Here is a 16,401-nt window from a genome sequence, read left to right on the forward strand (position 1 = left end):
TGTGTCTCCATGGTTTCTTTGCCTTTTTGTTGTTGTCTATTTATTTCTGTGTGGTGGTATTCTATGATTTTTCCTTCTGTTTCTTCTTTTATTACACTATGTATTTCAGTTCTGGATTTTTTTTGAGTGGTTACCCTTAAGTTTATGTAAAAGAAAGTTTGATATTTAGAGTATCCCATTTTCTTCAGCATGCCTACTTTTTCCGTTCCCATATTCTGGGGCAGGCCTTTACTCTCCCTCTTTTTATGTTTTGGTTGCCAAAATTTGTCCCTGTTGGTGCTGGTCGAATAGCCTCCTTTACTATTTCTTGTAGTTCAGGTCGTGTATTAGAAAATTCCCTCAGCGTCTGTATATCTGGAAAGGTCTTTATTTCTCCTTCATTTCTAAAGGATATCTTTGCTGGGTATATTATCCTTGGCTCATAATTTCTCTCTTTCAGTAGTTTGAATATTTGGTTCAACTCCTTCCTGGCTCGTAGTTTCTTCAGAAAAATCTGACAATTATCTTATGGGCTTTCCTTTGTAGGTTACTGTCTTCTTTTCCCTGTCTGCCTTGAGGATTCTTTCTTTGTCGTTAATTTTTACAGCTTCAGTACAGTGTGCCTTGGAGAAGGCCTGTTGGAGTTAGGGTAATTAGGTGTTCTATTTACTTCTTGGATTCGAGGATCCAGTTCTTTCCACAAGTTTGGAAAGTTCTTGTTGACTATTTGTCTGAATATACTCTGTTCCCTTCTATCTTTCTTCTCCTTCTGCTATGCCCTTTATTCTTATATTGCTTTTTCTGATGGAGTCAGAAAGTTCTTGTAGAGTTCTTTCATTTCTTTTAAGTCTCAAGTCTCTTTCTTCTTCCATCCATGTAATTTCCAGGTTTCTATCTTCGATGTCACTGATTCTTTCTTCCCTCTGGTCAACTCTATTCCTAAACTGGCTATTTCATTCTTAAGTTCTTCTATTGAGTTCTTAATCTCCAGAAATTCTATTTGGTTCTTTTTAAAAATTTCCATCTCTTTGATAAAATGCTCATGTTGTTCTTTTATTGTTTTTCTGAGCTCATTAAACTGCCTTTCTGTATTTTCTTGCATCTCGTTGAGTTTTTTCAGAACTGCAATCTTGAATTCTCTGTCGTTTAAGTCACATAGTTCCGTATCTTTAACCTCATTTTCTGGAGACTTATCACTATCTTTCTTTCTGAGCTGTCATGTTGCGTTGGTTATTCATGGCAATTAATTATTTATTACTTCTATTCCTAGACATCTGCAGGAGTGGGTTCTGCAACAGGTTGATAGGAAGAGGTCTTTCTTTTGTTTTCCAGTACGTGTTGGTAGGATGTTTTATTTTCTCTGTGACTGCAGCCCTTTTTTCTCTCGCTGTAGTGTTATGTTTTCTCTGCACTATTCCAACTTCTCACAGAACGGGGGGATTCCCTGGAAGGTGGGCTTCTCCTCCGTTAAGAGTTCGCCTGGGTCATAGGGGGCTGTGTCCCTGTGGGTATGCGGAGAGCTTTTGAAGTTCCAAAGCTCTTCCTGCACCAGATTCAGCGCCCGTGTGTTTCAGCAATTCTGTTTACTCCTACAGGGATTCGCCCAGATAGGTGCGGACAGTGGCGGGGTGAGTTGTGAGAGGTGGCTGAGAGGAATGGCAGCGACCACCACCACAGCCAGTCCTGCTTCCACAGCTCCCTCCCCTTTGCCAGAACTAGTTGGGCTGCGAATAAGTGTCTGTGGACCACAGTTCTCAGAACTGCAAACATTCTGTTCTTTTGATCTGACACTGCTACTGTTCCGCTTCTAGCACCAGGCAGATGGGGACTGGGTGACTCTGGGAGGGTAGGGAGGGGTCGGCTAGTCTCAGTGCCCTAGGCTTCAGTTCTCTGTGGCAGTGAGGGCTTAAACCACCGTCCTCAGCCCTCTTCCCTCGGTCTTTGGTCCAAGGCCTGTGCCATGAGTGCTGGGCTCAGCCGTAGTGTATGCTGTCCCCTCAGCCCTGAGGGCCATAAATGGAGCCCTAGTAGTCTGAGTTCTTCCCTCTCCCGCAGCTGCGGTAGTTCCGGGAAGCAGCGAGCTCAGAGCACTCAGCTAGGTCTGCATCCTGCGCCCGCGCGGCTCCATCTCTGCACTTCCCCCTTCCCTCCTCCCCTGCTCACGTTATTTGCCCACCTTTAGGTGAATTCAGCAGTCAAAGTCTTCGTCTTGCCTGTCTGCTGTACAGGGAGTCCTTTGTGGAGTTATAGTTGTTCGATTTGGTGTAAGTTCTGGGGGATATTTCCAGAGGCTCACCTCACCCTGCCATTTTGATGCAAATTCTTTTAAAATATATTTGTATACAGTTTTGATGTTTTTTTATCTTAAGTGTAAATTTATGTGAACTCTCAATCCTCAGAAGCTATTAAATTTCAATGTTTGTATATATGTGTGATTGTATATATATGAATAGTACCTTGGTTTGACAATTCTTGAGCTGTGTAGTCCTGCCTGATGATGAGACCCAGGAGAATCAAAATTCTTAGGAAAGTATATGTGACACGAATGTTGTCTGTAGAACTTTTACTTTGGTCTTTTACCAAATAATTCAATTTTGTGACTTTTGTTATTATTAGATATGAAGATCTTAGTTCTCCACAAAGGAATGTTATAAAGATAATTAGCTGAAAAGAGAGTAGTGGACATTATTTTAAAACTCTTAAAAGTGGCTTTATATACCCATAACACATCCTGTTGTTTTTCCAATATACAGTTTTCAGAATGTCTCTTTTCTCTTGTTTTCTATTATAATTGTCATGTCTGTCAGTCTAAGAAGTTAGCTTGTTGCTTTTTTGTCGGTTATGCCAGAAGACGTGAGACACCTCGATCAGAGACAGAGATCCGTGTTACAGCACAGAAAGCAGCATGAACATTAGCATGGGTTTTTAGGTCCCCTTGTCCGTGGTCCTATGGGGTTGACTCAGGAGCCCAGGCAGATACCCCATATATAGCTGAGAAACACCTAGCTTCTGGCCATTATATGATTAATAGTAACTGTGTCCCAAAGGGAAGCATGACCTCATCTCTCTAGACTGTTCACTGAAATACAAGCCTAGGAAATAGCCCAGGTAAAATGGAAGACTCTTCCCCGGTAACAATTTCCCCAGTCCTCAGATGGATTAAGAACATATCTAGGTGTGTGTGTGTGTACATGTACGCAGCATCCTTACCTCTATCGCTGCTTCATTTGCAGCTGGAGGTGCAGTGTCCTCCTGGTGTCACCATTGGCTTTGTCTTGGAGCACTGGAACCTGTGCAGGGCGGTTTACAGCATTCAAAACGCAAAGAAAGAAAACATGATGCGCGTGCGTGGGCCGTGTTCAACCTATGGCTGTGGTTCAGATTCTGTTTTTGAGGTAAACAAATGTAAAAACCGTGTTTCTACTATTTTATTTTCCTACATGTACATGTATTAACAGATTTTAGAATGATTTTGGTTTTAGATGATTTTTTCATGAAGAAAGAGTTAACTGGCTGACAGCAGATGATTTTCAAATTATGGTTTGTGGATTGCTTCATGTTTCCCAATGTGAGCTCCTTTTTAATGATCTGTTTGATAAAGATAAGAGACACCATGAAGCCATTAAACCAGAGAAGAAATAGCCAGACATAATCTATTTATTTTCTTCTTGGTTGTATTTAATGAAACACTTTTATCAAAGGTTTCCAGGATCAGAGAGTAGGTCCAGAGTAACGAATGTGCCCAGCATATTACAGAACATGCAGGCTGTGCAAACTGCTTAATTGCAGGATAGAATTCTGTCTGTGTCCTGAAGAAACAGGACAGCACTGATCATATGGATGCAATTCATAATAGGTTATAACATTTTATCAGGAAAAAGAGAAAAATCCTTCTGTTTTGCCTTTATCTCGGGCTATAAAATGATTGCTTATAATCCTGTGAATTTGCCAAAGGAGATTCCTCAACATTTTTCCTGAGCTTCTTAATCCTTCTAAATGCCTTGCAATTTGGCAAGGCTTATCATCTAAAATTGCTCATTCAGGTGTTTCCTATGACACCTTCCTTACGTCACCATGTCATCCAGCACTGCTTATTGTTTAAAAGGCCATGCAACGCAATAGAAAATGTAGATAAGCCAGTTCCAGGGGCAGGATGTGTGGGATCATTCTGATCACCCCAAGTTAGTATCTGAGTGTTTTCCTCTGGCAAGTGCCAGTGTCCTCCCTTTAGAAGCTGAAGTCCTTACAGATCCTGGCGTAATTTAAGAAGATGGGGTAGGCTCCTTTGGCCCACAAAAGCTTAAGTGATTATGTGGAGTTTGTGAAGTGCACACAACCATGCCTCATTGCGTTTGCTCATGGGTTTCCCTAGACTGGACGAGATTCCCTCCCAATCCCCGGTTCCCACCCTTTGCTATGTGGAGCAGAACTTCAGAATCAATTAGACCTCTCTAGTAACTCATTTGAGGATGAGGAAAGAGCAGTGTGAGAAGTGTGAGATGTACCCTAGCTCAGTTATTAACCAGTTGCAGAGCACAGAATCCTCCTTGGCCATCATTTCCAGTTTGAAATTATGTTATTACTGTATTCATTTACTGTGCTGTATTTATGCTATCTCAGTGGAAGCTGCTTGCCAGCAGAATAAATCATGCAGTATGATATTTTCAGTCCCTGAAAGTCAAACCCTTACCTGTCCAGGTCACCTCCCTCGACGGCGTGTCTAACATCGGCAGCATCATCAGGAAGTGGAACGGGTTGATGTCAGGCATGGGCAATGCTGACCACTTTGACATTCGCTTCCCCTTAGACCTGGACGTGAAGATGAAAGCCATGATTTTTGGAGCTTGCTTCCTCATCGTAAGCCTTTTGTTCTTGACTTATCTTGAGAGAATCATCTTTCTGATGAGAAGCCGTGTCGTGTAGTAGAAAGGCAATACACTTTGACATCAGACCAACTTCTGTCTCTACCACTTACTAGTTACGTGTTTTGTAAAGTGTTTAATACTTGGAAGCCGCAGTCTGCTCGTCTGTAACGTGGAGATAAAAATACTTGTATTTTTCATGGTTATGAATATTAATTATCATGAGGAAAAGGGCCAGGAGAGTGCATATTAGGCATCCAGTGGGTATATTGTCATCACCGCATGTTTATTATTCTCATTACTTGAAAATGTCTGTCCTGTGATGTCTTAATGAAAGAAAATCACTCTAAAGCTGAGGTCCTTCCCCTCGCTCTGCCTTACAGCCTCTCTGTCCATGTACCTCTACTTGGGGTTGTTCTTCCCTTAGGTTTATTAGGTGCAGTTCCCTTGCTCTATTTCTGCCTAATTGTTAATATTCATAAGTAAAGAATAGAAATAAAATTGACAGTACTTACCCAAAAAATCTAATTAACATATTATAATTGGTATATTTAACATATTTGATATTAATTATCAAGTTTTTCCTCCCTTTCCAAACAGTAAAAATTTAGTTAATTAGTACCCCAAAGGGGAAGTTTATTGACTAACAACAGTTTTAAATTTGTAATTCCTGCTTTTGATATTAGGTCCACTTTATAAAGATTTATTAGATTTATTTACTCTTTTTTTCTTCCAGTTCTTCTCAAACTTTATTGCACATACGAATCCCCTGGGGATCTTGTTAGAATTCAGATGCTGATTCAGTTTACGTCCTGGGGGTGGGGTGGACTGAGATTCTGTAAATTTACAGAGGATGCCAAAAAAATTTATAGACATTTTAAGAAAGGAAAACTGTATTAAAATTGTATATTCAATATATACTGACAACAAAAGATGAATACAAATCACATTTGACTTGTGCAATTACAAGAGGTGCTCAAAGTGGTTACCATCAGTGTCCAGATACTTCTGATTATGGCAAACTACTGCCTGAGCAATGTTGACCAAAGTGTCCACTTGGATACATTTTTGGGGGACCCCCAGAATTTATGCTTAACTGGAATGGAAGAATTGCCAGATAAATTATAAAGGATAGTATTTTATACATTGCATCTAATTATCTACTTATATACATACAATTATATATATAAAATTCTTTTTCCAATTTCAGGACTTCATGTATTTTGAAAGATCTCCAGTACAACATTCATCAAGATAAATGGACACAGCAAATCAGGAAGTATGGTTAAAAAAATGTTTAGAAAAGTGGGATTGGGCTTACAGTCAACCCTCAATTATTTGCAAGTACATTTATCTGCTTTTACAGATTATTTTTATTGGTGTTAGTTTTGACAGGTAGGCTGAGAGAGTAAGAACACAATCTGATGTGTGTTTCAATTGACTGTCTATTTGTCTATTCCTTAGACTAGGAAAAAGCTATGACTTTCAGTCATGCTGAAAAAGCTATGATTCATTAACCAAATAAATACAGATACAAGGAGCTTGAAAACACTTTAGCATGAGATAGGGGAAAATGAATCCCAGAGCTCTCATATTAACAGGTAACGTCAATCGACATACTGTTACCTAAGACAAATTTGATTTGAGGTAAAAAGAATGATATTCTTCATTTTTTAAAACAAAAGAAAGGCAGACCAAAATACTATGTTTTATTGTACAGAAAATTTCACTTGTGTACATCTATCAAAGCCTCATTTTGTAAAATTCATAAAAGTTTGAATGGACAATGTGATTGTGTTATAAAACTTTTTTTATTGTAAGGTTTATGTTTTCCATGCCTGTTTCTTTATTCACTAGTATGGACAATCAGGCACTGCCTTATATGAAGACAAGGTCCGACTGTCAAGAAGAGAGGTGAACAAGGCCATGGTCATTCTAGATCTTTTAGCAACTTAGAGACATCAGTGCCCTTATAAACAGCTTGCATTTAATACATTTAACCTCGCTTGGTCACAGATGCCTTATGTATAAAATATGTTTGGCCAAATCTCTGATATTGCCTGTTGAAACTTTGTATCTCGTTTGATGTGACACTGAGAAGATAACTGTTTTTTTCTTTCAAGAAGATCCCTGATATTCACTGTGGTGTTTTAATTGCAAGAGTTGCAATTTTGTTTTTAAATTTTGAAATATGATAGTCTGTGTGGCACTTTGTAAATGCCCAAACTATAAATTCTGACACTGCTTAATATTGCTTTGCTGCTTTTTAAATAAATCTGTACTTATACAAAGAAAATAATAAAACAGTAAACATGCTACTTATCTGGGATCTATAGCTTATTAGTACAGATTGTATAGGATCTACGTAGTTAAAGTATAAATTGTACTTATTTGTATTGGATCAACGTAGTTAAAGTATAAATTGTACTTGTTTGTATTAACTAATTAACAGCATAATGTGTTAGTGAATGCACTCTGATCAATCTACAGTTGCTTCTGTGCACTTTAGCTTCCTATCAGAGCATGGACCGTGTTCTTTCAACGCAGTACAGAGGATGGAATGTATTCTTCTGCTCCATGTTAAGTAAACATGGAGTGTTAAATAAACATGAGTGTCCTTAGATTTGTTTATTCTGAGATGAGGGCCCCTACCCACAGTTCTTATTGAAATGAAAGAAAGGTGCCTCACTTTTTAATTATATTCATTTTTTCATGGCAAAAGTTGTTTTACTCAGTTTCTTATAATGTTCATTTTTATGCGTGACTACTAGCTTTTAAAGAAAAATGTAAAAGCTGCTGCTTTCTAAAATACTAATTACCTTATATTTGAAAATGCAGTTGCAGTTTTAGACATACGTATTATTTCTTATAATAATGTCTGACATTTTCTATAGAAAATGAGAAATAGTATTCAGAAAATTTATCTATATAAACTTTTCATTTTTACTTGCCTCCATCTCATTCCAAGATCTACTGCATAATACTAAGAAAAAATTATTTTCAACGTATGACATTTTAAATTTCTGTTTAAAGTTTTTGTGATATTAACATGTGTCTTATAGTTATAATTTCTTTTTCTTTAATAATACCATGTGCCATATTTTTATACTACAGTTCATATTATAAGTTCTATATTTCTTAATGGTATTTCATTATGTAAAATTGATGATACTGATTAAAAAATAAGATATTCTCTGAAATTTGTGTCTTCATGCATCATCATATTGTTTTTGGCTTTTAAATAAATATAATATGGCTTACAGTAAAATAATAGTTGTTTTTTTTGTTTTTTTTTGACTTATGATTGAGTCTTTACTGTAGGCTGAAAGTTTGTATTTGCCCCAAAGTTTATGAATTACCCTAATGTGATGGTATTTGTAGGTGAGGCCTTTGGGAGGTGACAGGTCATGTGGGTGGAGCCCTCACAAATGGGATTAGTGCCCTTATAATCTGCCAGCACCTTGACTGTGGACTTCCCCTCCTCCAGAAATAAAAGCTTTTTGGTTAAACAAACGCATCTATGGTATTTTTGTTAAAGCAGCCCAAACGGTTTAAGACAGAAATTGGCACTGAGAAGGGAGGTGCTACTGTAACAAATACCTAAAAATATGGAGGTGGCCTTGAAACTAGGTAACTGGTAGAGACTGGAAGAATTTTGAGGTACATTCTAGAAAAAGCCTAGATGGCCATGAACAGAATTTTAAAGATGATTCTGGTGAGAGCTCGGAAAGAAAAGAGAGGAGAAGAGCTGTAGCTAAATCTTTTCAGAGACTAAGTAATCCCGAACAGAATCTTGATAGAAATATGGGCAGTGAAGGCCATTCTGACGAGGTCTCAGCTGGAAATAAGCAACGGGTTCCTGAAACTGGAGGAGAGGCATCTTTGTGATAAAGTAGCAAAGAGCGTGGCTGAATTGTGTCCGCATTCTAGTATTTTGTGAAAGGCAGAACTTCCAAGCAATGAAACTGGATGTTTCGCTAAAGTGAGTTCTAAGTGTCTAAGATGCGCTTTGGCTCCCCCTGACTGCTGATAGCAAAATGCGAGCAGAGAGAAATGACTTACAGATGGAATTAATTAAGCAAGAAAGGAAGCAGAATTTAAAGATTTGGAAAATTCTCATCCTATCCATATTGCGGACAAATGACAAGACTCAGGGAGTGGCCAAGGAGATTGACATGGATCAGCGTCCCAAGGGAATCCCAGTGCTGTTCTCCAGGATAATGGGGAAATGACCCCAAGGCCATTCAGTGATCAGCAGAGCTGCCACTCATTCCAGGCCCCCTATCAAGGTCCTGGGGTTGGGGGGTGGAGCCGTTCAGGGGGGCCACCAGCCCCTGTGGCAACCTCCGCACATCCCTGGTGCTCCCTCACATGGGGTTTCTGCTCTGCACTCTGGGGCCATGCTCTTCCGCCACCCCACATGCAGCTCTGGTGGGCCCTGGTGTGGCACGAGCTTCAGTGGCCACCCCTCCAGAGGGCACAGGCTGCCAACTCTGGTGGTGTCCCTATGACCCCTTCTCCACTGGAATGCAGACTGCACAGGCCAAGGGGATATGGCTGCCTCCACCTAGATTTCAAAGGACAGCTACCTGGGGGAGCCTTGGGCTCAGAACCCTCTCCCTGGAGAGCCATGGGACCCAGGCGTAGGGGCTGCAGGAACATGTTGGCCAGCCCTGTGGGTGATAAGGCCACCCCAGTGGGCCCGGAAGGCGGAGCATTGAGTCAAAGCTTATTTTTGAGCCCTAAGGTTTAACAGTGTCTGTCCTGTTGGGTCTTGGACTTACCTAGGACCTGTCACTCCTTTCTTCTTTCTCCCTTTTGAAATGAGAATATTGATGCTATGCCTGTCCCACCATTGTATTTTGGAAGCACCTAATTTGTTTGGTTCACAGGTTCACAGCCAGAGAGCAGTTTGCCTCAGGCTGAGTCATATCTTGAGTCTCACTCATATCCAACTTAGATGATATACATATGAGACTTTGGACTTAGGCTTTTGAGTTGTTCCTGAAACAAGACATTTTGGCTGTTAAGATGGAATGCGTATATCTTGCATGTGAGAAGAACATGAATTTTGTCCTGACCAGGGGCGGGATGCTTTAGACAATGTGTGTGTCACCCGAAATTCAAATGTTGAAATCGAACCCCCAATGTGATGGTATTTGACAGTGAGGCCTTTAGGAGGTGGTTAGAAAGTAGAGCCCTTATGAATGGGCTAAGTGCCCTTATGAAGGGAACCCAGCAAACTCCCTTTCCCCGTCTGCCATGTGAGGACACAGATGACACCCCTCTGGGAACCAGGAAGTGGGTCTCACCAGACACAGAACCTGCTAGGGCTTTGATCTAAAACTTCTAGAACTCTGAGAAATAAATTTTGTTGTCTTATAAGCAACCCAGTCTACGGTATTTTTGTTGTAGAAGCCTAAATGCACTGACAGTCTTAGGATACTTTTTTCCAAAGGGACTTTTGAAGTAATTTCAAATTATCAAGAAATGTCTTATATAAGTTTAATACAATAAAGTCATTTCTGTAGTGTTGCATAGTAGTAACTAGCTTTCTGATACATATATGCTATTTATAAATGCTTATTTTTAATCCACTTATATAGAACACATTTAAATTTTAAGTATGATTTCAATGCCAGTATATCATGGAGGAAAGCTGCTAGAATTTGTAATGTCAGTGAAGGATGCATTTTAAAACAGTGCTTTTTTTAATGACCAGATTTGCCAGAAATTACACAAAAACCTGGTTGCCTGACTAGTTTAGTATCTGAATTTTTAACCAACTAGATGTTAAGTTCAAGTATAGAATAAGTGATTACAGAAAATGGCATTCTGCTTGTGTTGGGACAGCTGGCTACTTTTCAGGCCTTCCCGCACCCCCCCCCCTCCCCCTTCGCCTCCACACCCAGTATTCAAGGTTTAATTTATATTGAAAGATGCAAGCTTGGGAAACCCATAGGTCTGGATTTAGCAAACTAATACCAACTTCAGCTTTTTGGGTAGTGATAGCTAATATTGAAAATGGGTATTTTCCCATAACTTGATTGATCTACCCAGAATGCATTTCCCATTTGCCCCTAGGCCTCTTAAGTTTATAACCCCCAGAAAAGAGAAAAACAGGATGCTGCATTCCAGGTGTAGTCAAAGTGAGGCAGCACAATGTGTGAGGAGCATGATAACACTTAGCGAGGGTAATAATAGCCCTTGGCGACACAGTATCTGCCTAATGACTAACAGCATAGTCTGGATATGTTACCGAAATATTTGTTATAGTTGCCAGTCAAAAAAAAATCTTACCTTCCTCTCCACTATTCGACTCTATCAATGATTACTTTATGGAGCATCGACTAACCTCAGGCACTTGAGCTCTTTCTGAAGGCAGAGGGAATGCAAAGGTGAAAAATACATAATCTATACCTTCAGGGTTCCCAGGCTAATGTATGAGACAGACATTTAAACAAACAAAACACATTGTGGTCTTTGAGGACATGTGTGTTCAGTGGGATGTTGGCCCATTCAGGAAAGGCCGTGTCACTAGCAGCCTCTCACAGGCTATGTATTTCTGTCCCATTTAATCAGCAGTTTAGGCTGGCTGGTTGTGTCATATGCCCAGGTGAACTTCTTGGCGCTGCTGGAGGGAATAAGATGCATGATGCACTTTACAGTCTTGTCTGCAGGCTGAATGCATGGTAAATACAATTGGAAGCTCAAATTATACCACCTTTCTCGTGATCAGGTGGTTTATTTTCTCCATACATGCTCAGATGCATAGCCATCTGGCCTGGAATTAAATCTTGAGGTAAACCTAGCAACTACACATCTCAAAATACATCTCAAATACATGTTCATCAAGCAAAGTAGGGATTGGTTGTTTATTACAGTAAACGCTGAGCCCAGGAGAGTGATACATCTATGATGCTCAACGAACATTTGTTGAAAATGAATAAAAAAGCCCTACTGTATCTGAAACCATGCTAGGTGTTCAAGGAGACAAATGAAAAGGATTTTCTTCTGTCTGCTGTAATTGTAATGAAGAACTGAAGGATTGAGTAAAAGGTGAGACATATGAAAGCGCTAGGGAGAGGGAGAGCAGCACAGCTGGAGCTCAGCTAATGCTTTCCAGCTCGAGACTTGGTCAAGCAGCCACTGTCCTCCCTGGTTGTTCAGAGTGGTTGGTGGTGAGCATTCACTAGTATGTGTGGTGGACGGGGGTAAGTGCTAAGGCTGGGGTGATGGTAGTGCCTCTGCCCATAATATCTAAACAAAAAGTAAACAGCAATTTCTAAAAACATTCTGTAGTTAGAGCTAGCTTTGTGCTTGTCCATTCCATTTTCCTACAGGTCTTAGTTTGGCTGCTTTTCAACACAGGAGCCAGTTGTGTGAAATCCTATAATTTTCAGATGTGTAGTTGCTAGGTTTACCTCAAGATTTAATTCCAGGCCAGATGGCTAGGCTATACACCTGAGCATTATGGAGGAAAGCCAACCTAATCATGAGCTAGGTGGGATAAGGTGACCAACTACCTATAATAACAACGATGGTGACAATGATGATACCAGCTAATTCTTTAGTGCTTCCTGCAAGGTAGACAAGATTCTGTCTAAGGAATTTCCGTCTATTAATCGATCTAATTCTCACATTATAATATAGATTACTGTAACTATTCTCATTTTCAGATGCAAAAAAAGAGATTTGGGTATCTTGCACAAAGTAACCCAGCTAGCTTATTCCACAAAACCGTTATCTGAAGGTGGCTCTGCAGGCTACACCTTAAATCCCTATGCCCTGTGCTGCTTTTATCTCTGCGCGATATGTATTTTGTGTGTTAACACAGAAATATAGGGAAATAGAAATAAAGTAAAATGGTGGTGTGTTACCTCACATGTTCTAAGTTTAGGATTTTGGCCGGGAAGCCCATGGGGCTCCAAAAAGGTCTTGTGTGAGGGTGTGTGCTCTCTGAGAGGTTTGCTTAGCTTCTGTGGGTACCCCAATGGTGTTTCCAACTGAAGACCACTTTTATGTTATTCTGTCAGTTTGGTGCTTCCCAAATCGAGTGTATTTTAAATATGAACCCCAAAACAATTGAGAACAATTCTGGGTTATGAATTCTCAGTGAAAAATTGTTTCTCTACCTATGGTACAGGCCAAACCAGTCTAGATGTTTTTTGATCTGTTAGCCAGTAGGTGAATTTACCCTGGAGTGTGTCTCTTTAAGGGTTCCCATTTTATTGGGAATCTGTTTCAACAGTCTATCTTGCTTAAGCACAAAACCTCATCTTCTACCTCATCTTGTAGGTGAAATCTAAACCCTTAGCCAATGGAGATGGGTATCTCCTACCTGGGATGCCGAAGAAAGTCTTAGCCTGGGCTTCATAGTCCAACATTTCAGATTGTTCCTGGTTTTGACCCCTACTAAATTCTCTTACTCTCTTAGGAGCTACACTTTTACATTTAAATAACTTTTGGTTATATTTTAGCCAGATTTTCTAGGTGTTCTATAGAAAAAGGTTTTTAAGATGATCTAGTTTGCAACATTGCCAGCAATGGAAATAATCTAGTTTTTTAAAAAAAATGGAACACAATTTTATTATGAAATATTCAGGGGATAAGCTTTAACATAAATACAAAATTTAAAATAATTTTGAACTTGTAAATCACTACTATTTGGTAGACCTAATTTACAACTAAATTTTTATTTTATATTTGAGGTAGCATATGTTATCTTCCTATCATCATATTATTGAATTCCAGATTCCCTTAAACTATGTTTAATGTTTCTAATACTGTTGTTAGGTGAAAAGAGACTCATTTAAAATGGTGCCAGCTCTTCTGCTATCCAGGCTCAGATAAATTTATTTTGGGAAATTACAGAAACAATCCTTTCCTTGAACAGTTTTAAGAACATGTTTGCTCAAATTGTCCTAGCTAACAGGAATTAAATATATTTTATTTGTTTCAATAGTTTTCATTTGACAGATTAAAAACAGACAGCTAGAAATTAGACAGTTTTAAAAACCCTTGATTATGCAGCAATAGGCACATAGAGGACTGCAGAGAGAAGCAATTAGAAAGACAAAATATTTACCTGGTTTTGCAGCCCCCCCCCTCCGTGCCAGTCTACTATAGGGGGCAGCAGCAGCTCGTGGATTTTTTCAGTAAACTGTACATTTTTCTCTTTCAGCTAAGAAGAACATATTGGTACTAATCTGTAAATTTTAACGAATAGAATCAAAGGATTTTAGAGTTAGAAAGGGCATTAAAGACTATCTGCTCTACATTCTAATATACATATGAAGAAATTCAGACAGACCCAGGTCCTGTGCTCAAAGTCACATCGGGAATTAGTAGTAGAACCAGAAGTAAGAGTAAAAATCTCCACTATTGAATTCCAAATTCCTTCCACCACACCCAAAACTTAGCAGTGATTTAAAACACGTTAATGCAACATCTTTCATAACATTGAAATTTTAAGAAAATTTTAAAAACTGAAAACCTAGTTTCAATTTCTTTTTAGTGCTCTAAATCTTTGTTATGCATATGCTTGTAAAATCTTTCTCAGACTAATTTCACAGGCATCTCACTATAAAAAAACTAAATTACTATGTGGTAAAACAACAACAGAAACATTTAAGGTGTTTGTGTGTTATGGATGGATAACATAGAAGTTTATTTCATTCATCCATTTATGCAATGGTATTTTCTGTAATCACCACTCACATCTGAGTTCAATTTATTTATTAAAATATGTATATTTAGGTTTCATTGTTGTTTGGTGAAACACTGTTCATTGTTTGATAGATATTCCTGCTTTGAGGAAAATGTAATTGTCAATTCAAAAGGAGAATCATCTGAAAGAAGACAATCACCCCCTGTCCTGAGCAGGAAAGGAAAACACAGCTAATGTAATGGGCAATTGAATACAACTCTTGGGTAGATGTAACGTAGTATGTCTGTTGGCCCGACAGATGACAGAAACAGATGACATGGCTGCGGATATGGGAATATTTTATTCAGGGATCTGGCAGATGGGATGAGAGTCAGCTATGAGCATTATTCCGGGCAATGCTAAGTGTCTATTTTGTCCCTTTGAGTTGCTTTGCTATTATTATTATTTTCTACTAGTTAGGAATTTATATTTTTCTCTCTGTTTCCTGTGTTTGTATATCTCTCCCCATTCTACATGGCTTTGTGCGTTTCTGTTTAGGATGCATTCATGCCACTTGTTTGAGGTGTGGCCACAGGACCTGCCTGGACATGGAAATCAGAGACAGCTTATGCTATTTTCTTCACTGATAGCTGTGTAACTTTCAAAGTGAGACTATAGAATTGTATTAATATTACTGGTGTTTTGATAGATTACTCTGAGAATAAAATCAATTGCAAGATAGACAAAGGAGGGAGACACAAATGATTTTATCCTTATAAGGCTGTTTTAAGGACATGCAGTGTCCTCTGCCAAAATAACTTTACAGAATGGTGTAGAATCTGAGTTACCCTTCCTGTCTCAGGGAGAACTGGAAGACCAGACAAACCTCTGTTGGAGGCAGGCCCTACAAAACTTACCTCATGGAGGAGCCAGGTGGGTGTGCTCATGGCAGACAGGCTGCCTCTCCAAAAAGAGACAAAAAGAAGGGAATGGACTACTTATGCCCAGCTCCTTTATTCAAACTCACTAGCTGGGTAAATCATCCCTGTCCCTGAGGCAGGTGAATGAGGGATGGCTAGGAGAGTTCTCCAAAGCCACTGCCATTATGTGGGAATGTCAGCAGTGGGAAATGGTTGTGGTAGAGTGTGTTTTGTCCCCTCAAGTCTCTTCTCTCCTTCTTTGCTCTTGTTACGACAGCTTCTGATTTCACTGACTCACAGTGAAGCCTGAAATAAACACATTTCCTTGACATGGTGGCGTGGTAAAGTTCTGATCCATTAAAAGTGAAGTATGGCAGCCGGCCTGGTGGCTCAGGCGGTTGGAGCTCCGTGCTCCTAACGCACAAGGCTGCTGGTTTGATTCCCACATGGCCAGGGCCAGATGGCTCAGTTGGTTGGAGCGCAGGCTCTCAACCACAAGGTTGCCTGTTCGACTCCCACAAGAGATGGTGGGCTGCACCTCCTGCAACCAAGATTGAAAGGACAACAACATGACTTGGAAAAGTCCCAGAAGTACACACTGTTCTCCAATAAAGTCCTGTTCCCCTTCCCCAATAAAATCTTAAAAAAAAACAAAAACAAACAAACAAAAAAAAAACGTGAAGTGTGGCAACTTCTTTAAAAGGTAACTGACACATATCATTTGTCTCTAGTTGATTGTCTCCTCCTCCCTGTATGCACGGCATAGGAAAAACAGAGAAGCTTTTAACAGTGGGTACCTGTGGAAAGTAGAATTGGGGAAAGAAGTTCATCTTTATTTTAGATGCTTCTTTATTGCTTGAATTCATTATAATAAATATTAATCTCACACTTTAAAAAAAAATTAAAGTAAACTTTTTAAAGTTTCCTATAGCTGGCCCTCCCTAGGATGCCATATTTTTGGCTATAATTTAGGGCTTCCTAAACTTGAAGA

At 39.4% G+C, this 16,401-nt stretch overlaps 1 protein-coding gene across 4 annotated transcripts in view; it reads left to right on the forward strand.

Moving 5' to 3' along the window:
• PLSCR4 (phospholipid scramblase 4) overlaps positions 1-8,112 on the forward strand; it is a 67,447-nt gene extending 59,335 nt beyond the window's left edge. For 3 of the 4 annotated variants that reach the window (XM_088794699.1, XM_074333987.2, XM_088794700.1), the window contains exons 7-9: positions 3,213-3,374; positions 4,678-4,836; positions 6,052-8,112. In XM_088794699.1, coding sequence (XP_088650825.1) covers positions 3,213-3,374; positions 4,678-4,836; positions 6,052-6,099 — 369 coding nt within the window. In that variant the 3' untranslated portion in view covers positions 6,100-8,112. The remainder of the gene's footprint in view (positions 1-3,212; positions 3,375-4,677; positions 4,837-6,051) is intronic. The other variant, XM_074333982.2, reaches the window with a different exon arrangement.
• Positions 8,113-16,401: the final 8,289 nt, after the last annotated feature.

Source organism: Rhinolophus sinicus, chromosome 17, assembly GCF_057876585.1.
Source record: "Rhinolophus sinicus isolate RSI-liver-muscle chromosome 17, RSI-T2T, whole genome shotgun sequence".
NCBI classification, from domain to species: Eukaryota; Metazoa; Chordata; class Mammalia; order Chiroptera; family Rhinolophidae; genus Rhinolophus; species Rhinolophus sinicus.